Here is a 21,849-nt window from a genome sequence, read left to right on the forward strand (position 1 = left end):
AAGCATCTAAAGCCATGACATCATTTTCTGAAAATGTCCAAGCTGTTTAAAGGCACAGTCAACTTAGTGTATGTAAACTTCTGACCCACTAGAATTGTGATACAGTGAATTATAAGTGAAATAATCTGTCTGTAAACAATTGTTGAAAAAATTACTTTTGTCATGCATAAATTAGATGTCCTAACCGACTTGCCAAAACTATAGTTTGTTAACAAGAAATTTGTGGAGTGGTTGAAAAACAATTTGATGACTCCAACCTAAGTGTATGTAAACTTATGATTTCAACTGTACATTTTACACATCTCATCAGATCTGCAGAACTTTTCAAAAAATATTAGAATGACAAATAATCAAAATTGCAATATCCTTCATACAAAACAAAAGCAGTGCTGTAAAGAGGCTTTATTAAAGATGAAAACATGAAACACAAATCCCATCTATTGTCCATGTGGTCAATAGGGACCCAGTACAGTTTGCTTCTTTTGAAGCAACTAAACTCTGTGTAATAAGCTCTATTGGGAAACCTCAAGGCTGTAAACTCCATCATCAAAAAAGGTCATCTAAAGTGCATTAACAAACAGACAAAGGTACACTAGACAGACAAGAAGCGCAAGACCGTACCTTCCTTTTGAGAAGGAAAGAAAACTGTATAAAAAAAAATACAAAAAGGTACAACATTAAAAAGTAGCTTAGGCACTCTTTACAAGGTTCAAAAGTTCCCTTTGAGGAAGACCACGTTTGTTGTCCTTCCACTAACCTTTGTAAAGAAAAGTGACTTATTTTTTCTGTTCATCAAACTTGTCATTTTTGAAGTAGCCATTACTAATGGTCTAATACCAAGGATCAAAACCATTCTTTGTAACGACAACTTAAAAATTCCTATATAAAATCATAAACCCCAAATCCTTGACCTTCATAGTGCTTTCTCAACCACTAAAAAGCAACAAATACTGAAGATGAAGCAAGAGACTTTGCTGTCTGAAACACGATAACCTACAGTTTAACATTGACTGATAAAACTCAGTGTGCCGAGCTTATGGGAGAATTCATATATCCATCCAGGTGCGAGAACATCTCCTTTTGTCCTTCATTTAAAACAAGAGATTCAGTTCACTGCTTGATCATCTCTTTCTCGTCTGTTGGCGGAGCATCTTTCTCCGTTTAAGAATCATGTCATGGAGTCTCTCCATGCCATCTTTCAGTCCATCTCCTATGATGGCACAGGTGGGCTGCAGGTGCCAAGGCGTGCCAGGGCCCAGTTCCTTCAACGCTAGCGCCTTTTCAATCTCCGCCAGGCTCAGAGAGTGCCTCAGGTCTTGCTTGTTAGCCACCACCAGCAGTGGCACTCCCTGGTTGTCTCCGGTCTTGGCGATTTTATGGAGCTCTGTTTTAGCTTCCTCCATGCGTTCGGCATCTACAGAGTCCACCACGAATACAATTCCATCGGTACAGCGTGTGTATGACTTCCACAATGGACGCAACTTCTCTTGACCACCCACGTCCCAGAAATGGAAGGTCACCGTCCTGTGGCCGCCCAAAGACACATTGACCTTTTCTGCGTTGAAGCCTTTGGTAGGCACTGTGTTGACAAACTCATTGAACTGCAACCTGTACAGGACAGTCGTTTTACCTGCAGAGTCCAGTCCCAAAATGGCGATATGGAACGACTGAAAGAAGGGGATTCTCGAGAGGAAGGTCTGTGGTTCAGATAATCTATTCCCCATCTTTTCTCATGTGGGGAACAACAGGTGGAATAAAAAGGGATGGTCCACTTCAACAACGATGATTGGCACTGATTATATTCAAATTGGATTGCAGCAGCGACCTAAAAACAAAACAAATATTACTTTAGACAAGCAAAAATCAAACACAAATATAAGTCTACCACAAACTTAAATCGACACAAAATACCTATAGACTACATAAAGGTGATCAAATCAGTTATCCAGGTGTTATTCACTTATTGAGCGCAGCATTTGACCTGAGTACTGCCAAATGCATATGACATTCACTAGACACCCTCAATTATATAGGCTCAAATGAAAATACCATGCAGAAATAACGGACTTTGTCAAGGTAAGCTACACACTTCAATTTTAGGCGGCAGCAACGCACAAGCCTATTTCCAAGGATAGGCGCGTAAATTAATATAAAGTCGATAGGCATACAGATGCTGACAGCCAGTAACGTCACTTGACGTGAAACCAGGCTCTCAAATTGCGGCATGAATCTTTATCATAGGCTACAACCGTTCCGTTCAGCCAGACATTTTCGTGCAGGGCATCACTTACATCTATCCACTCTGAATATGCGGAACTGTGTTCACGAGGTCCAGTAACATGTTTTCCAATGTTCACAATCCAGGGCTTCCGATGACTGTCGCGCGGTCAGCAGCGTTCTATTATTTTACTATACGGTTTCATTCCAATAGAAGAATACTGCAGTGCAATTTGTGGGAAACTCCACTCATGTTCTAGCAACCGATTGGTTTAAGGAGAAGTCCATCAATAATGTATCCATTCAAACCACGCCCATCACCTGTTGCTGTAACGTCATTATTCTAGCCAATAGATTTATTATACTATCGTTACACAATACAATGCAACATGAACAATGCCTAAAATAAAACGTATCTGATAGTAGGCTAGGTCAACGTCTATACATAATCATTACAAATGGTTATTAACATAACATAGCAAGCCAAGCATTATGTAAGCTAATATTCGTAAAAAGTCGAAAAGAAACAAAAAGTAAAAGAAAAATCACAAAATAGTTTGTGATACGAATGTATTAAAATGAACAACTTATTGAACTATAAAAAAAATGCCTAACTTACCGTTTCTTTTTGCTGTGTTCGTGTCGCATGTGTTTTGGTTTGGGTTTTCCTGCACGCTAAACAGCGCCGCCCCATGATGCGTCCTTATCTGTTTACTTTTAAACTGATTGGTCAATAGTACAAAATGTATCCCACGCATACTGATTTTATAATGAGAATAATCACAGGATTAATTGTATAAATTATAATCCTGCGCCGGTATCTATTGAAATAATGTTTATTATATATGATACATGTTATAGTCATTTTAATTCATAATAAATACGGTAGCCTAAATTTTTATGAATAGCGAAAAATTGTGAAGGTATGGGTTAGGGACGTCCCAGGGATCCCCGATAGCACTGACCGTCTTGTCAGGGGGCTGCGAAGAAGGAGTCAGACGGAATCAGGGGCAAAATGGTGGAATTTATGTACAGGTGCAGAAGGTTAGCTTCATTTTAGGCAGGCAGAGTGCCGACAATTCCTCACACAGCTGATTTAGCAGAGCTCCAACTGGGACAATATGCACCTCCAGCCTAAGTTTTCCCGAAAATGAGCCACCTGAGGCTAATAAAGTAAAAAATAGCACAACCCTTAACACTGGGATAATCCAAAATGCACATAAACAGGTATTTCCTCAATTTAAATAAATATCTCACTCAATAGCCTAATCAATACTTCACTCGTTTCAATATCACTAGCAAATACATAACACATTTCAACACATCAGGACATAATATGACATACATATTCAACGAAGAAAGATATTAGGCAAACACCCATCAACAAAGAACAATGTAATTACTAAGCGCAAGCACCTGTGGGAAAAACATGTGGACGTGACCAAAGCGCGCCATCCAGGTCAAACCAGTTTACAAAGTATCGAATTTGGTGAGTACAGACAGGAAGAGAAAGAGAGGCCCAACTCGGCGGAAAATCTGCATCCCTACAGCAGGTGGCGTTTTTTCGCTCACCAAGCAAGCAGTTTTTGTATGGAGGTAAATGAGGGTCGAATTTAGTCAACAACAAAAAATTAAAGACTTATTTGCTACATGAGGTTTATTTGATCGAATAGAAGTTTTGTAATGCTTAAGTTGTCATGAGTGTACTGATATAAGTAGGACACGTGACATCCCGGCAACTTTGAAAAAACAAACACTTTTTATATTGGAGTTGTCTCGAGATGGCTATGCATACTCAATCATGAGGCTAGTAGCATTGCATCTCTCTCCATTGAATACAGGCGTTGACATCAACGACCCTAATCAAATATTTTTTTAAAGTATTACAATAATGAGATGTATCCACCAATTCAAAGAAAGGATAAGTGGGAGTTAGACAGCCCTCCATGCTGCTTTGTGGGCAACTGTTTTGTTAGGGCAGAGGGACATGTATCTTGTCAGTATATCCATAGTCTGGTGCAGAGGGGTATATGGCCAATATACCACAACTAAGGGCTGTTCTAAAGCACAACGTCTTACATTTGTACATTTTAGTAGACACTCTTATCCAGAGCAACTTACAGGAGCAATTACAGTTAAGTGCCTAGCTCAAGGGTACATTGATATTTTACCCAGTCAGCTTGGGGATTCAAACCAGCGACCTTTCGTTTACTGGCCTGCGAAGTGCCTTGATTCAGCCATTAGCCGTGGTATATTGACCATATACCACAAGGTGCCTTATTGCTTTTATAAACTGGATACCAACGTAATTACAACATTAAAACGTTTTTTTTGTCATACCCATGGTATACGGTCTGATATACTACGGCTTTCAGCCAATCGGCATTCAGGGTTCGAACCACCCAGTTTATAACAAGGTTTAGAAACTGTGGGTATACTACAAAACAGGATTACGGAGTTAGCCAGTTAACTTGTCTAAATATTCGGATAACTTTTATTTTGTAGAAAGATGAGCTTGACATGGGAATGGTCTAATTGATTTAACAAACCATTTATTTTTATTAACCATAAACCAAGTTATTTCTTGTTGCTTATAAAAGTTGATGCTGCTTTGTAATATACCCCCCAGATCACAAATACAATGTGTAGGCTACAACTTCTAAATATACATAACTTTTTTCTTGAATGTGAACTCTTATATAGCCTACAAATGTGGGGCATGTTTAGCAATAGGAATGTGCTTGTAATCGCTAGTAACATGAACAAACATTTGCAATAATTTGGTTCCGGGTTCCGAAATTAGTGTGGCTGCTCTCTAATCTCTCGTGGACAGACTACATTAACATAAATGGTACACTAATTTATCATGATACAACGGGAAGTGTGAGATAAAGAGCAGCATTAGTTCTGGTGCTTTAGAATTTCGGAAAGGGGAGGGAGCATTTGGCCCATAGACTTGCCCCTAACTTGCAAAGAGAGAGGGTGGAGCTCTTTGTTCCCTTCTCCCTCCCTCATGTATGGACACAGAATTTAATCGAGCCTCTGACCAATTACTCATGACTTTTGTTCTGGATTAACCGAGATTAGCTGCTCTCCAATTGTGAACTTTAATTGCATATAGGCCGACGTTTTAGAAACGAGTTTCAATGGCATTGTAATGACACACTTTGTTTACATTTTTCCGTTACTGGGATTATCTTTGTTGCCCATTGTCTGAGAGAATAGATTTATACACACACAATGGCTTATTAGGCCTATATAAAAAAACAAACTGACATATTTCAAAAAGAGTCATGGCAAGGGCAATTGTTTTGCAATGAACTATTGTATTTTCATGATACCTTGGAAGTATTTTCATTAGGCTATAGCCTGCAAGATTCCTTTCTGTGAATGCAACTATTTCGTATTTCAGCCATGTCTTTCACACACCCAGATGAGAACATATTATCTGGTTTAACACACTGGAAATTTTAGGGGAGCCGATGCACATATCACTGCACAGCTGTGGACTCCATAGACGACTTAGGAGGTCAAAGTGTCAGCCAGTTTTCCAAGAGCTGGAGATCTTCTCCTCTACTCTGTCCGTGAAAGCACTGTACACTCCGCGTCTGTGCCTGTGTCTCTGAGAATAAGAAAATATTTCAGAAAATGTATATCAGTAGAAACTTGAAGCAGAAGATACTATATTTATTATGGGTTTGGCTTATGCTCTAGGCTTTTTAATGGTGGAAAGATGATCCTAAACTGTATAGCCTTAACAAGTAGTTAAAACAATAATTTTGATATCATGGATGGTCAATCTTTGCATCAATATCTCTGCCTATGAATTTGAGTGGTTACATTTCTCCAGCCCTGCTTTTTACCGAAACAGTGGCGGGTGGGGAAATTGTTTTGTTTTAGCACTTTTGGGTTAAACAGCATAATAACTTGGTAACTCACCAATTCAACACTCACGCTACTAAAGTGGCCTAAAGTAGCATGAAAGCATTGAATTAAAATGGTGTGGGGCCTATAGCCAGGCTGGGCATAAACCAGCCTACTCACAGTGTAGGAGGCAGATTTTGGGGGCCAGGGCAATTTAGGGAGTGTGAGCCTGGCCTCCCATCTAGGCTCTGTTGGCTTATAGGTGTCCATCTTCCCCGAAGGTTCCATTATAAGTGTCTGTGTCCGATCTGGTCCCCCTAACTGGAGTAGAATGGAAACCAGTGTCACAGTTGGCCGGATATTGCTGAGCTTGCTGTGTAATGTAGGCATAGTTTTGATAAAAGGCCATGGACTGCTTATGTCATGAGTAAGCACAAAATGGTTGATGCTTAGGAAATTGTCTAATTACAGTAATAGAGCGGTGTCTATGCACCAATATTCAGGAAAGCTGACTTACTTATACTCAGGTGCTGAGATTTGAAGTTCTAGTGACCAGGATCCCTTTCAGCTGCAGTAACTATATTTGGCATGTCATCAGCAAGCTGAAATTAAATGTTTCAGGGCAAAACATTTTTCAATATATTTGTCGCCATCTTGTGTTAGAATCATACACAGCAAGAATTTAGTACCAGTATTTTGTACAAATCATGGAAATCACAATGAACATGTAAGGAAGGTGTTATGTTATGTTCCAGCACCATACCGGTCTAAAGTTATGTGGTTTAGGGTTCTTGTAGGCCACAGGAGAGTATTTCCCTGTTTTAACGAACATCAGCGTGGATTCTAAAGAGCCAGGAGGTCTGTATGATGTACTGAACTTTGGCAGTGCTTTTTTTATTCTGGTCAATCTCAGGAATTAGAATGTTTGGTGTAAATCTGTCCACTCTGAAGGCTGTTGTAACGATCGTCTGTGGTGGTAGAAGGATCGGACCAAAGCGCAGCGTGGTAAGTGTTCATGATGATGTTTAATTCAAACTCAGAACACTAAACAAAACAATGAACAAACGAAACAATACCGTGTGGCGACAAACACTGACACGGAAGACAAACACCCACAAACCAAAAGACAAAACAGGCTACCTAAATATGGTTCCCAATCAGAGACAATGACAAACACCTGCCTCTGATTGAGAACCATATCAGGCCAAACGACAAACCCAACATAGAAACACAAAACATAGATAACCCACCCAGCTCACGCCCTGACCACACTAAAACAAAGAAAATACAAAAGAACTATGGTCAGAACGTGACAGCTGTCTCACTGGAGGCAAGTGTCAGTAATGGTTGATGTGTATTTTTTGTCTTCTTCCTTCGAGGGACACTCAGAGATGTGTAGAGTTTAGGAGAGAAATCAGGCAGCTTCAAGTTCCATGGGTCAATCTGATGTGAATAATGAGGACAGATAAAACCTTTGCTTCTTATGGTGGCCAAGTTCAGGCTGGCAGAAAATACTGTCTTTTTATTAAAATAAACTGATGTCGAACGATCCAAGTAACTGTTAGAGGTCATTGTGATATCACAGTCCTGAAATTGTATGAACGGTAACCTGTTCAGGTGCAAAGAAAAAAATGAAGGGCTATTCAACTTCTCAACAATACAGCATTAGAAAACTCTAAACTGTCTAACATTACACACTTTGCTTCAACCTCTTTTTAAAAACATCAAGCGGTGTTGACCAGGGATAAATAATTTGACTCTTAACCTTGAATTTCAAAGGCACAATCTGTTATAGAAGACACATGTTCAGAAATCACTGCAAGTTTCAAGTTCAGCTTGCACTGTTTGATGTGATGTAAGGGACAACACAGGAAGAAAGTATTAATACAATAGAAGTGGTTGCTAAGTGACCAGGGTCTGGATACTTTACATAAAGAATATGCAAAAGGTCTGAGAACAGCAGGAGACTCTGCTAAAAGAAAAAAGAGAAACAGGAACTTCCTAGCAACCGATGAACTATGTGCGCTCTGAATGCCAATATCAACCCTCAAATGTAAGGACCTGTCATATTAGTAAAGACTGACTAAGTAATTTGGAGGCATATGAAATAACGCGGCCTGTGCTTGGTAGACTTTCTATCCTGAAGGGTAGTTTTCGAATGTGTAAACTTTAGTGTAGCTTCTTAGAATATTTGATTAAATCTACAGTGTTTGTCTGTTCACAAATGTGTTTGATCACTGTATTGTTATAAGTAACAGAATAGAAAAGAATATGGTAATTTACACAGTCAGGATGTGTAGACAGATGCAGCCTAGTCTCATACACTAGACGTAACATAGTAAATGTAAATCCGGAACACTCAAATTAGTATGATATATTACGTTTGGTATGGTTACAGAAGGTTACTTAGACGGGGTGGAAGGGTGGGCGTATAACATGATAGTCTAGCAACCTGAAGGTTGCTTATTTGAATCTCATCATGGACAACTTTTGCTTTTTAGCTAATTACTTATAGGATTAAGATTGAATCCTACTACACCGGCTCTGACTCTCCTCGTATGTGGCAGGGCTTGACAACTATTACGGACTACAAAGGGAAACACAACCGCGAGCTGCCCAGTGACGCGAGCCTACCAGACGAGCTAATGCCTTTTTTATGCTCACTTCGAGGAAAGCAACACTGAAGCATGCATGAGAGCACCAGCTGTTCCGGACAACTGTGTGATAACGCTCTCGGTAGCCGATGTGAGCAAGACCTTTTAAACGGGTCAACATTCCCAAAGCCGCAGGGCCAAATGGATTACCAGGACGTGTACTCAAAGCATGTGCGGACCAACTGGCAAGTGTCTTTAACGACATTTTCAACCTCTCCCTGACAGAGTCTGTAATACTTACAGTACATTTTTCAAGCAAACCACCATAGTCCCTGTGCCCAAGGAAGCAAAGGTAACCTGCCTAAATGATTACCACCCCGTAGCACTCATGTCGGTAGCCATGAAGTGCTTTGAAAGGTTGGTCATGGCTCACATCAACACCGTCATCCCGGATACCCTAGACACACTCCAATTCGCATACCGCCCCAACAGATCCACAGATGACGCAATCTCAATCACACTCCACACTGCCCTTTCCCACCTGGACAAAAAGAACACCTATGTGAGAATGCTGTTCATTGACTACAGCTCAGCGTTCAACACTATAGTGCCCACAAAGCTCATCACTAAGCTAAGGACCCTGGGACTAAACACCTCCTTCTGCAACTGGATCCTGGACTTCCTGACGGGCCGCCCCCAGGTGGTGAGGGTAGGCAACAACACGTCTGCCACGCTGATCCTCAACACTGGGGCCCCTCAGGGGTGTGCTTGTCAAACATCTCATTCCAAAATCATGGGCATTAATATGGAGTTGGTCCCCCCTTTGCTGCTATAACAGCTTCCACTCTTCTGGGAAGGCTTTCCACTAGATGTTGGAACATAAGTGAGGTTGGGCATTGATGTTGGGTGATTAGGCCTGGCTCACAGTCGTCGTTCCAATTCATCCCAAAGTAAGTTTGATGAGGTTAAGGTCAGGGCTTAACAGACTGACAGGCCAGTCAAGTTCTTCCACACCAATGTCGACCAACGATTTCTGTATGGACCCCGCTTTGTGCACAGGGGAATTGCCATGCTGAAACAGGGCAGGGCCTTCCCCAAACTGTTGCCAAAAAGTTGGAAGCACAGAATCGTTTATAATGTCATTGTATGTAGTAGTGTTAAAATTTCCCTTCACTGGGACTAAGGGGTCTAGCCCGAACCATGAAAAACAGCCCCAGACCATTATTTCTCCTCCACCAAACTTTACAGTTGGCACTATGCATTTGGGCAGGTAGAGTTTTCCTGGCATCTGCCAAACCTAGATTTGTCCGTCGGAATGCCAGATGGTGAAGTATGATTCATCACTCCAGAGAACGCGTTTCCACTGCTCCAGAGTCCAATGGTGGCAAGCTTTACACCACTCCAGCCGATGCTTGGCATTGCGCATGGTGATCTTAGGCTTGTGTGCGGCTGCTCGGCCATGGAAACCCATTTCATGAAGCTCCCGACGTACAGTTATTGTGCTGACATTGCTTCCAGGGGCAGTTTGTAACTCGGTAGTGAGTGTTGCAACCGAGAACAGATGATTTTTATCTACGTGCTTCAGCACTCAGCGGTCCCGTTCTCTGAGCTTGTGTGGCCTACCACTTCACGGCTGAGCCGTTGTTGCTCCTAGACGTTTCCACTTGACAATAACAGCTTACAGTTGACCGGGGCAGCTCTAGCAGGGCAGAAATTTGACAAACTGACTTGCTGGAAAGGTGCCATCCTATGACGGTGCCACGTTGAAAGTCACTGAGCTCTTCAGCAGGGCCGTTCTACTGCCAATGTTTGTCTATGGAGATTGCATGGCTGTGTGCTCGATTTTATACACTTGTCAGCAATGGGTGTGGCTGAAATAGTCTAATCTACTAATTTGAAGGGGTGTCCACATTCGTAACATATTATACGATTGTAATTCGTAACATATAATAAAATTGATGATGGACATCCACAAATGAATACATACCATACGAAACCTAACATATCATACTAATTGGAGTGTCCCTGATTTACCTTTACTATGTTACATCTACCCTTGAGTCCAGGTTAACAGAGGACATTTTCTAATTATTTCTGAATTATTAATTTGGTTTCCAATAGTCTACCTCTTGTCAGGTGAGGTGAGGTAAATAAGAAACCACTAGATGGCACTACATACTCTAAGTGAAAAGTATGTAGTGCGTGTTGATAACATCAGTTGAGGAGGCTCTACTGTGTGTGTGTGTGTGTGTGTGTGTGTGTGTGTGTGTGTGTGTGTGTGTGGGTGTGTGTGTGTGGGTGTGTGTGTGCGTGCGTGTGTGCGCAAGAGAAAGAGGAGTCTGCATAGGTGTAGAGAGTGAATGTCTCTTGTTATATGAAATATATATTTCAGCAGTTCCCACTATTTCAGTTAAATTCCGAGGCGTATTACTATCAGTCAGACACAGTGTAGCCTACCTGGTAAGCAAAGAGTTTATAATGAATGCTTAATCAGAAACCCTCTCGAGGCAGGCCAGGGCATGCAGAGATTATGCCTCTTCCAGACCCTGACTTGCTACAGTATCATTCTCTGAATCAGACAGCTGTTTTATGTCTATTATAGCTACATGGAGATACTTTTACAGACTAAACCTCCCAGACAAGTCAGACTGTCAGCAGCAAGTTCTGCCCTGCACAATACATTTCCATCTTTAATTATGTCTTTGTAACAACTGTCCCAATAGTAAAATGAGTAGCCCCCTCATCAACATTTTGTGGTCATTGTGAAATGGATCTGGTCGCATCTCAGTGTTTTGTCAGCTTGATCCCCAAGCAAAAATTAAGTTGTTGGACATTACGTTGTATAGAATAGTATGATGAGTTATCTTCAAGACTGTTTCCTCCTTTCAGGTCAGGGCTCTCAAGGCAACTAAGAGAAACATACACAAACCATAACTGCATTCATCATTGTATTCAGTTGCCATTGTGCTATGCTAAGTCAGCCATGTATAATGGTCAATTGTGCTATGAGTAAAACATTTTTGGATATGCTGAAAGAAACCTTTCTCTTTTTTTCTCCTGATAGATTCCCAATATCCTGTGGTTGAAGGAGGATGGAACCTCAGGTCTTGACACAGACAGAGGAGGTCAGAGGTCACAGCTGCAATTTATTGGGGTCAGACATAAAGTGGAGGGTATCCCCTTACACAAATATTTATCTGCATGTGGGAGAGTTTACCCATGCAGTTGTTGTGGTGGCCTTTTTATTTGGGCCCATCAGGACAGCTGACAGGAGAGGCTAAAGGCAACAGGAAACCTGATCCAGGACATACAGCCCCTGTAAAGGAGTTGACCCTAATGCCCCTATAAAGCTGAGATAGAGCACCGTGTTCAACCTTTGCCTTTTCAGCTTTGTCTTAGAATAGTGCTCGCCATTGTATCCAGTGTCATTTACAGCTACCAAGCCCTCGAGGTTCGGTTGTATCAAATTATTGTGGGTTTTTGTTAAAGCTGTCAACCTGAGAGGCCACTGTTGACCCTCTGTTTAAGTGCACTTAAACACATCCCACTTAACCCCACAGTAAGTGTAGTGGAGAGTGCCAAAGCAGAGAACTGTCAACGGTGCCTAATTGCTATATTGTCTGAACACAAACAAGTGAATAGCCCAGACCAATCACGCTGTGAAACCGAGAGATATCTCTGGTAGCTGTAGGTGTACTGAAAGAAAGAAAAACATCCAAAGCTAAATACAGATGGAGAATACAAAGAACAACTGACATCCGATGGTATATGTGTGGACTGGAGGTGGGCTGTGGAAATGGTTCTCCCATTAACTGCTTGGGTTCATTACTAAGCTGTCTCCTATTTCCTCCCCAGCCATCCTCCTCCAGCTCAACTCCCGCCTGTCTGCTTGGGCCACAGCCCATGTCTGACCGCGTTCCAGGTCCCGCCGTCTGTTTTTACCGTTGTTTAAGCTCGGTCACGAAAGCGACTGGGTCCTAGATCCAGCCATTCCCCCCCCCATCCCTTCAACTGTCTACCCTCTCACCCTACTTTTATCTTTGTCTGGAAACAGGATGTTTGGTCTTAAAAATCAAAGAAGCAACACATGCAACAGTGGAGAAGCCGTCTCTCGCCTCGACTGGTTAATTGAGACATTACTGTGCAGCCGTATTCATTGACCTGGCCAAGGCTTTCGACTGTCAATCACCGCATTCTTATTGGCAGACTCAACAGCCTTGGTTTCTCAAATGACTGCCTCGCCTGGTTCACCAACTACTTCTCAGATAGAGTTCAGTGTGTCAAATCGGAGGGCCTGCTGTCCGGACCTCTGGAAGTCTCTATGGGGGTGCCACAGGATTCAATTCTCGGGCCGACTCTTTTCTCTGTATACATCAATGATGTCGCTCTTGCTGCTGGTGATTCTCTGATCCACCTCTACGCAGACGACACCATTCTGTATACTTCTGGCCCTTCTTTGGACACTGTGTTAACTAACCTCCAGACGAGCTTCAACGCCATACAACACTCCTTTCGTGGTCTCCAACTGCTCTTAAATGCAAGCAAAACTAAATGCATGCTCTTCAACCGATTGCTGCCTGCACCCGCCCGCCCGTCTAACATCACTACTCTGGACGGTTCTGACTTAGAATATGTGGACAACTACAAATACCTAGGTGTCTGGTTAGACTGTAAACTCTCCTTCCAGACTCACATTAAGCATCTCCAATCCAAAATTAAATCTAGAATCGGCTTCCTATTCGCAACAAAGCATCCTTCACTCATGCTGCCAAACACCCTCGTAAAACTGACTATCCTACCGATACTTGACTTTGACGATGTCATTTACAAAATAGCCTCCAACACTCTACTCAGCAAATGGGATGTAGTCTATCACAGTGCCATCCATTTTGTCAACAAAGCCCCATATACTACCTAACTTTGCAACCTGTATGCTCTCGTTGGCTGGCCCTCGCTTCATATTCGTTGCCAAACCCACTGGCTCCAGGTCATCTATAAGTCTTTGCTAGGTAAAGCCCCACCTTATCTCACCTCATTGGTCACCATAGCAACACCCACCCATAGCACGCGCTCCAGCAGGTATATTTCACAGGTCACCCCCAAAGCCAACTTTTCCTTTGGCCGCCTTTCCTTCCAGTTCTCTGCTGCCAATGACTGGAACGAATTGCAAAAATCACTGAAGCTGGAGACTTATATGTATGTCCCTCACTAACTTTAAGCATCAGCTGTCAGAGCAGCTTACTGATCATTGCACCTGTACATAGCCCATCTATAAATAGCCCACCCAACTACCTCATCCCCATATTTTTTATTTATTTTTTATTTGCTCCTTTGCGCCCCAGTATCTCTACTTGCACATTCATCTTCTGCACATCTATCACTCCAGTGTTTAATTGCTAAATTGTAATTATTTTGCCTCTATGGCCTATTTATTGCCTTACCTCCCTAATCTTACTACATTTGCACACACTGTATATAGACTTTTCTATTGTGTTATTGACTGTACGTTTGTTTATCCCATGTGTAACTCTGTTGTTTGTGTCGCACTGCTTTGCTCTATCTTGGCCAGGTCGCAGTTGTGAATGAGACCTTGTTCTCAACTGGCCTACCTGGTTAAATAAAAAAATAAACATTATTATTATACAAGACCTAAAGTGAAGTAGCAGTATGATGAAGTGCTCACTGTCTGTAAATAGTTCTCTGTGGCGATCAAAGGGTCAAGGGGAGGTTCATTTCCCCAGTGCATTGGGTTTAAGTAAGCACTTTCCTCCTTCAATTCAGTGAACAGATTTCAGTGTAAATCAGGGTGCTGGGTCAATGTCATCTTTAGATGTCATGTCAGAAAGGGTGGAACACCGTATGCATTTTTAAAAAGGTCAGAGGTCAGCAACTGACATGAGACCTGATGAAGGCATCATATTTTAGGTTGTTTCTGGAGCACAAGCAGTGTGTGGGTTATTTTTTATTTCCTGTGCAGCTAGGGCACCACAAGCAAGGTCATGTATATCGACAGCTTTAATACTGAATAGTGTCTAGTGAAATAATGGAACTATTTCCATAGTTTTTACCATGTTATCTAATAGCCTTCCATCCTTTTTGTCTGTATAACAATTGACAATCTGCTCAGCAGTACCTCCTCCTTGGCAACTGATTATAATGAGCATCACTTTCTCCATTTCTCCATAGTGCCATCTTTCTATCAATAAGCAGAAGTGGGCTGGGCATGTGAGCACATGTCTGGATGCGTGTGTGGCTTTGGCCTCTGGAGTGGTTCCCTGTTGCAACGCCACTGGGCTACATGGACAAGGTCAGTCCGGTAATGGCCCTGTAAGGCCTGTCACTAGAGCTATCAGTTACTTTTCCTACTGCCATAAATCATGGAGCCTGTTCTGTCTTTATCTTTAGTATTTTGCTTCCTTTGTTTTGTTCTGTTGGTGATTATAGTTTAAACTGTGTGTGCTTTAGTAGTAGGCTTTACACTGTTTTTGAAAAGATTGTTTGTCAGAGGGCCGCATTTTGTGTTGCACAAATTAGCTGCTAAAAGTATAAATACCAAAACCATGTTGTGTGTACATGAAGTAGTGCAATCAGGGTTTGGAAGTGAAGGTCAAGGTAATTACACACCAGTGTTCCATTAGCTATCAGATTTCCCACAGGAGGTATAGGAAGTAGTGTTATTTTCTCCTCCCTCCATCCATGCATAACTGATTGTAATGAGGAAAATTGCCCAAAATGAGGTTGTGTTTAGATTAAACTATCAAATTGTCAATTACCTGTATTTGTTAATGGGTCAGATCACTTATTCTTTCCCAAGATTAGACTTTTACATGATTATATATAGTGTTTACATGGTTGAAAAACGAAGTGATTAGGAATGCACAATCGAGATATGACCTAATTACTTGTTATGGGAGAGAAACTGCATGAGGGGAATATCTGCGTTTTACCTGATAGATTTTCCAGACTCTTACAGGTTGATGGGGGTTTCTTCCTCTGCCTGAGAGTCAAAAGGAGAAAGCTCTGGACAAGATGGTTAGGGAATCTTTCTCCAGCAGAATATAAAGGTCATCATGTGAAAACCATTCTATGACTTTCAGAAAAAAATACCACCCATCTGATTGGTTTGTCTGTTTTTCAAGAGCTCTTGAGCCTACTGAAAATCTTCCCCATTAAGATATCAGTCCTGTCTTTATAGCGTAATTCTGTGTTATGTAATTTCAACAGTTCTCAAACAAATGTCAGTGTGGGATTTCAATTTGTTATTGAATGATATCCACAGCGATGGTAAAATGTCAGTCTTTATGAACACAATTCAACAGCTGGTTTCTGGGGATCTGACTCCTTTTTATGTCTCACACACATCACTGAACAGATTTGCCTTTATATTATAGGTTAAACTGGGGCTCAGCAATGAATAGCATTTCCCATTTTTCACAAAGATGGATCTTATTTTGATCACTATTGTTGTTGAATTTCCCCATACATCAGGAAAATCAAACATGTAGTGTATGTGAGGTTTAAAAAATATTCTAACATGAGTAATTCCCACGTTTAAAATGTCAGACTTGATTTGCCATAACAAAGAAATATAACAGCCCCTACAAAACATTTCCATATTACAATCCACATGTTGCTGCATGATTATTTTCCTGCTGTAGCAAACTGGCTCAAATTAAGATCCTACATCTGTGTATAAACAATTCAAACTGAGCGATCATTGTTGGGTCAAATCCAAACACTGAAAGAGATCTTGGAATGCAGTAAGGTATGGTTGCACAATATACCGTTTAGAGTGAGCTATATTGGCCTAAGTGATATCTGGCCTATCCAAAATCTCACTCTTTGGCCGAGTCATTTTCCTGAAAGATACAGTATGACCATCTGGTTTAGTGGATTGGAGAAGTGACTAAACATCCCATGACTGCATAGTGGATGGACATCATTATCGCTTAGATTGTCGCTGGATAATTAGAGAGAAAACAACACATTTTGGGGATGACTAGGGAGGTAAAAAACAATCCTAGGCTGTACACATCTTTGCCTGTGGTAAATTCAGTTTAACATTACTGTTCTGGTCCTACATGGCGTATGGGATGTCTAATTATTGTATACTGCAGAATAATGAGCTCGGGTCATGTTCAATCAACTAATGGTATTGTCATACATTTTAGTGCTAATATTCATTTCCATAGTTGTTTTTGTTTATTATACATTTGTAAATATGATAGTGTACAACAATGTCATCCACTCAGCAGCAACACCGATGACAAAATGATGTGTTTTGGGAAGAGTTCAGTTTGTTGAGTGGTAATTACAGTCCAGAGGAAAAATCAATAATGACTAATAACACTGTACCAAGAACAAACATTGTAATAACAGTCCGTTATTTTCAACAACAAAAAAAGCATACATTCTACTTTTATTTCATTAATTTAAGCCTACCATTTTTAAATTTGCTCAAAATTGAAAGCTGCATCAGTTCTCAGTGAATGAATGACCACAATGATGATGACGACTCGACCACTTTCCTGTTGATGCAGCTGAATAGTCCCCGATTTTAATCCTGTTATCGCTTGTCCTTGTCCAAACAGTCGCTGCTGTAGATTCGGTGGAGATAAAGTTCGTGGACGCTCCTCCTAATATGATGCTGCTATTCCTCGTGGAGTTTGTGGTCACGCGCCGCAGTCCGGTGTGCCGGGGAAAGTGCTTTTATCAGCTCTTGTGAACCTCTTAGAAACGGACTTTCTTTGACTCTCGGCGGTGTCGTTGATTGTCGTTTATTTCTGCCTACCCCTACTCTTTTTTTAGGCTACTGGAAAACCGAAGGCAGCTGAACTGCGCGTACCTTTTGAGGAGCCAAGGACCTTTGTAAAATCGTGGTCTGTCAGTGGTCATTTTGGAAGGCTTCACATTGGGTCGTGAGCAATGAAACTTAAAATAGTTTTGGATCTTTTGTATTTCCTCACAATTTTACTCCCCAGTACAACGTTTTGTCAAACAGGTAAGTGATATGCCAATGTAATTAATTGATCATGCCAAATTGGGACTAAATTGTATGTAGACCTTTAAATTAAGTGCTAAAATTACCTGTAGCCTACCAATGGGGTTCAAGCTTATTTCTACAACGGACATGGTTTACGATTAATATTATGAAAACAGTAGGCCTACTTTATGAACTGGGGGATAAATGTAGCATAACTATGGAAGAAAAGGTGACAATACCGTTTTTAATGCTGAACATATATAATTTATTACAGCCAGATAAAGTCTCGGGTGATTTTTTTGTACCTGCTCTCTCCATTCGTTAGTCCTGTCCATCTGGTAAGAATGGTGTAAATCTGTGGCATGCATACTGATGGTAAAGTTCATTAATCGAGGTGCTGTCATCTAAGGGCACATACCTACGACTCTCATTGCTATGGCAGTCTATTGACCTGTCATTGGAGGCAGCAGGGGCCAAGCCTGTCTGTTTCTTCTCCAACCACACAAGCCTTTGAACCCTGTGGCCAAGGTGGGAAGAGACACGTGTCCATGAGGGCCGCCCACTCTGACAGGGATATGGTGATGAAGGGTATCTCAGGACATTGACTATGAGAGTTCCCGTCTTGGCTTAAGAGAGACGGACTGACCAGGCGCTGCTGAGAGTGAACGATGATAGGGTAGCTCTGAAAGCTCCTGTCGTCACCTGCAACGGCTTGTCCGACTGCCGTCACTATGTCATAGTTAGTTGGGCTATGACTTTTCACTTGGCTGGGAATACTCTAACTCATCTCATGTTGGCCTTTAAGTCCCACAGCTCTCACTTTTAGAGTTCTCTTTTTCTCTCTATTCATTTTGTCTTCGTCTTTATTTTCCCTCGTGCTGTTCTGCTCTTCATTAACCATTAGCATATATAAGTCTCTGTCAGAGGTACCCACCTCTTCTGTTTGGGCCTCAATTGCCTGACTTGGAAGATTCACCACATAACCGTCCCATCTCTGATAGTTTGTATAAGAGGCGTCGTCAATTTTGGTTCCAGTCTTGCCCATCACCCTCATCAGTCTCCTATATTTTTGAGTGAAACTGTTAGGGTCTCTTTTTGCCCTCGACCTAACAGCTGGTTACCTTTTATCCTCCTCTCCTTTTCATCACCGTAGAGGGGATGCTGGGATCAACCACTGACACGGGAGGTATAGCAGCACCCACCATGGTTGGAACACAGTGGTATGGCGGTGAGGGCCAGGCTGGACCAATAAGCAACATCGGAAAGGGCTGAGGGTGTGGAGTGTAGACATAATCAATCAATGGAGTAGATGGCTGGATAAAACCTCCAGAGGTGTAGGCCTCTGTGGAAATGTTTGGAAGAACAGCAGAATCTAGGCCCATATTTTGTCCTGTATATTGAAGACAATCAAATTAGTTTGGTATTAAATACTTGAGAAATCATGATTATATTATATTTTTGTTAGGCTTGCAATTAATAGTAATCCTATTTGATGGTAGTATGACCTAAGTACACTTTTTCCTTGTTAAGCAATTTCTAATTGCTTCATAATTTTTTGTTTTGTGGTTACGTTCAAACAACACACTTACCATGATCTTGTTGTAATAAGTGTTGTTGGTAATTGAAAAGAAAGTTCATTTTTATCCTCTGCTCTTATGCCAGATACATTGTAACGGACACACCTACATAAAATCAAGAGCATCAGTAGCACATTTGAGAATGTTTTTACAATGTTGCTCCACCATTACCTGACTGTGGTGTCAGAATTGTTACTCAGGTGAACACAGCTGGTGTTACTGTGGCAACTACCAAACATTCCTGCTTTAGAACAGCAGTATTTGCAGTAGGCCTACTGTCCCTCTCAGCAAAGTTTCGAGAGGATGTCTTTCATTTAGATTCTGTCCAACACCCAAGGGTCTTGCTTCGGTATGCTCCAAATAAATTCTTTCCCTTCTGTTTCAATTTCACATTTCACCCTAAACTGAGAAGTCAGACTGTCTTTGATGCTGCTTTTAACATGCTTATCGTAAGCAACATTCTGATCACCACAGCAGTTTTTTACCACATGCCATTGAATAGCAAGTACCTTATATTCCTTCCCCCTTTTATGATACCTCTCATGTGAAGGCATATATTAAAACGGAGCACATGGACATTAGCAGTCACATCCTGCCAGAGCTGGAGTGTCTCTACTTGACTTGGAAGCCTAGAAATAATAAGGCTGTTAGCTTTGGCTACGACTTAGTTCCTGATCAATATTGGAGACGCCATGTTTGGTAACGGATTCTTTCATACTAGACACTTCCACTCTGACTGCTCCCAGCTGGGACTGTCATTGGATACATTAAATTACAACATAGATGTAGGGGAAGTAGAAGACAATCACGTTCAAAGTGGATCTCCTCACTCTGCATAGTGGATTTGACAATAACACTTACCTGTAAATCAATGAATTAGTGAAACATGACTGCCCGTGACTTGCATGCAGTACAGTGACAGTCAATGTAGAAAACATAGACGTGAACCATCTTTACCATCTTTTGTAGTATACCCCGTGCATCACTATAGTTTACGAAAAGATACACAAAATACATGTTCAAACCAAAAAATTACCATTCATTTATTCCAGATCTCCATGAGTTTTTTTCCAGGCGCTCATGGTGCACTTCAGCATGGGTACTGTGGGACTACTCAGGTATTTTCCAGAGTGTACTGGTCCCTGTTGATGAACACGTTGTGGTCCCAGCCCTGTTTGGTGATCCGGGACACCCTTTCTCTCTGCTGCTGGGTCTTCCTCTTCATGTCCTCCCTCCTCCCTCTGCCACAGAGAGATGGGCACCGAGGCCTGCCACGGGCAGGGCAAGTAGAGGGAATCAGGCGGGGGTAACCTCCCGTACTGCCCAGGAGGGGGTGGGTGATGGCACGTGTTGGGTAACGAGGGAAACTGATGGCGAGAACCACGGTACCTTCTCCTTGGTTGAGGGTTGGTGGTGGTGCGAAGTGTTGGGAGTATATTGTTCCCTGTGGTGAAGTTGGTTGCCTACTCTGACAGGATGGGGAGACGGACTTGGTTGTGGAGCTAGCAGACATCTGTGATAGGTTGTCAAGTGTTATTGGGTTGTCAAAGACAGTTGGTTTTGCAGACGAAGGATGTTCCGCTTGGGATGCCCCAATAGTATTTACATCATCTCGTATTCTTACTTACACCACTGAGGAGTTACTGTTTGCTACGGTAACATGAATTGTCTCAAAGTCTAGCAGATCAAAGTCTAGCAGATTTTCTTCTGTAATTTGTTCATTGGGAATGGACTGGTTGGACTTATTGGATGTCTGGTGCTTTTACCCCAAGTTTGTGGAAGACCTGAACAGACTGCATCATCTGATGACCCAGACAGCTCCTTGAAGGTTGGGGAGCGTTTGGGGTAGGCTCCGCCCCAAACGTACCCCCCTTAATGCTACCTTTCTGCTTCCTGGATGAGGAAATGTCTGAACCTGTTCTGTCTCCACCTCCATCTGCAGCACCGCTCCTTGCACATTGGACCACCTCCTTCATAGGACTAGGGTTACTCTCACCTACACTCCTTTCACCATCCCTCTTTTCACCTCCCTCTTTTCACTGTTCACGCCATCACTACTGTCACCAACCTCTCCAATGAGGGCCGTCTTCTTTGTTGTCTCCCCTCTTCCCTGCTCTGCTTCCTCCGCTTTCTTTTTAGTAGCATCCATCACAGGGCTTCCTGTAGCCTCCTCCAATGGGACAGCTGGATTGCCAGTGTTCAGTGTTGTGTCAATAGGTGCCATGGTAATGTTGGCTGCAGGTGCTGGTGCAGCAACACAGATGTACCCTGGTGCGGGGGCATACTGCCCAGGTTTGTGGCACTGGTGGTGGCTGAGGGGGCTGATCTTTGGTAGACAACAATGTGCCATAGATAGCATGTTGATGGGTTTGAGGATGAGAAAGAAGGGGTTGATGGTGATGATAAAGATGGTAATGAAGGAGATTGGGATGATTAGGCGGCTGCTGGAAATGGGCTGTTACAACCATAGGGTTTGTGCTGTGATCTATGACCAGTTACCTGCCCTGCCAGCAGGCTGTTTCCTGAAAGGAAACCAGATGCAAATTTTTTGATTCACAAAATATTTTGTACAGTATATTATGAATAAATGCATTTGTAAAGTCATTATGCCTTT

At 42.0% G+C, this 21,849-nt stretch overlaps 1 protein-coding gene across 2 annotated transcripts; it reads right to left on the minus strand.

The window, feature by feature from the left end:
- Positions 1 to 387: 387 nt before the first annotated feature.
- LOC120031353 (ADP-ribosylation factor-like protein 4A) lies at positions 388 to 2,930 on the minus strand. Of its 2 annotated transcripts, none has more exons than XM_038977070.1 (2): positions 2,837 to 2,930; positions 388 to 1,825 (listed from the first exon to the last, which is right to left on the minus strand). In XM_038977070.1, exon 2 carries the CDS (start codon positions 1,722 to 1,724, stop codon positions 1,122 to 1,124), a length of 603 nt encoding a protein of 200 aa, XP_038832998.1. In that variant the 5' UTR covers positions 1,725 to 1,825; positions 2,837 to 2,930; the 3' UTR covers positions 388 to 1,121. The 2 variants fall into 2 exon arrangements, with proteins under 2 accessions (XP_038832998.1, XP_038832997.1); XM_038977069.1 differs by lacking the exon at positions 2,837 to 2,930 and adding an exon at positions 2,292 to 2,790.
- Between the last annotated feature and the right edge of the window lie 18,919 nt (positions 2,931 to 21,849).

The sequence above is a fragment of the Salvelinus namaycush genome, chromosome 37, assembly GCF_016432855.1.
Source record: "Salvelinus namaycush isolate Seneca chromosome 37, SaNama_1.0, whole genome shotgun sequence".
In the NCBI taxonomy this organism is placed as follows: Eukaryota; Metazoa; Chordata; class Actinopteri; order Salmoniformes; family Salmonidae; genus Salvelinus; species Salvelinus namaycush.

Coding starts and splice junctions, on each gene's coding strand:
- LOC120031353 (XM_038977070.1), bottom strand. CDS start 1,724: ATGGGGAATAGATTATCTGAACCACAGACCTTCCTCTCGAGAATCCCC.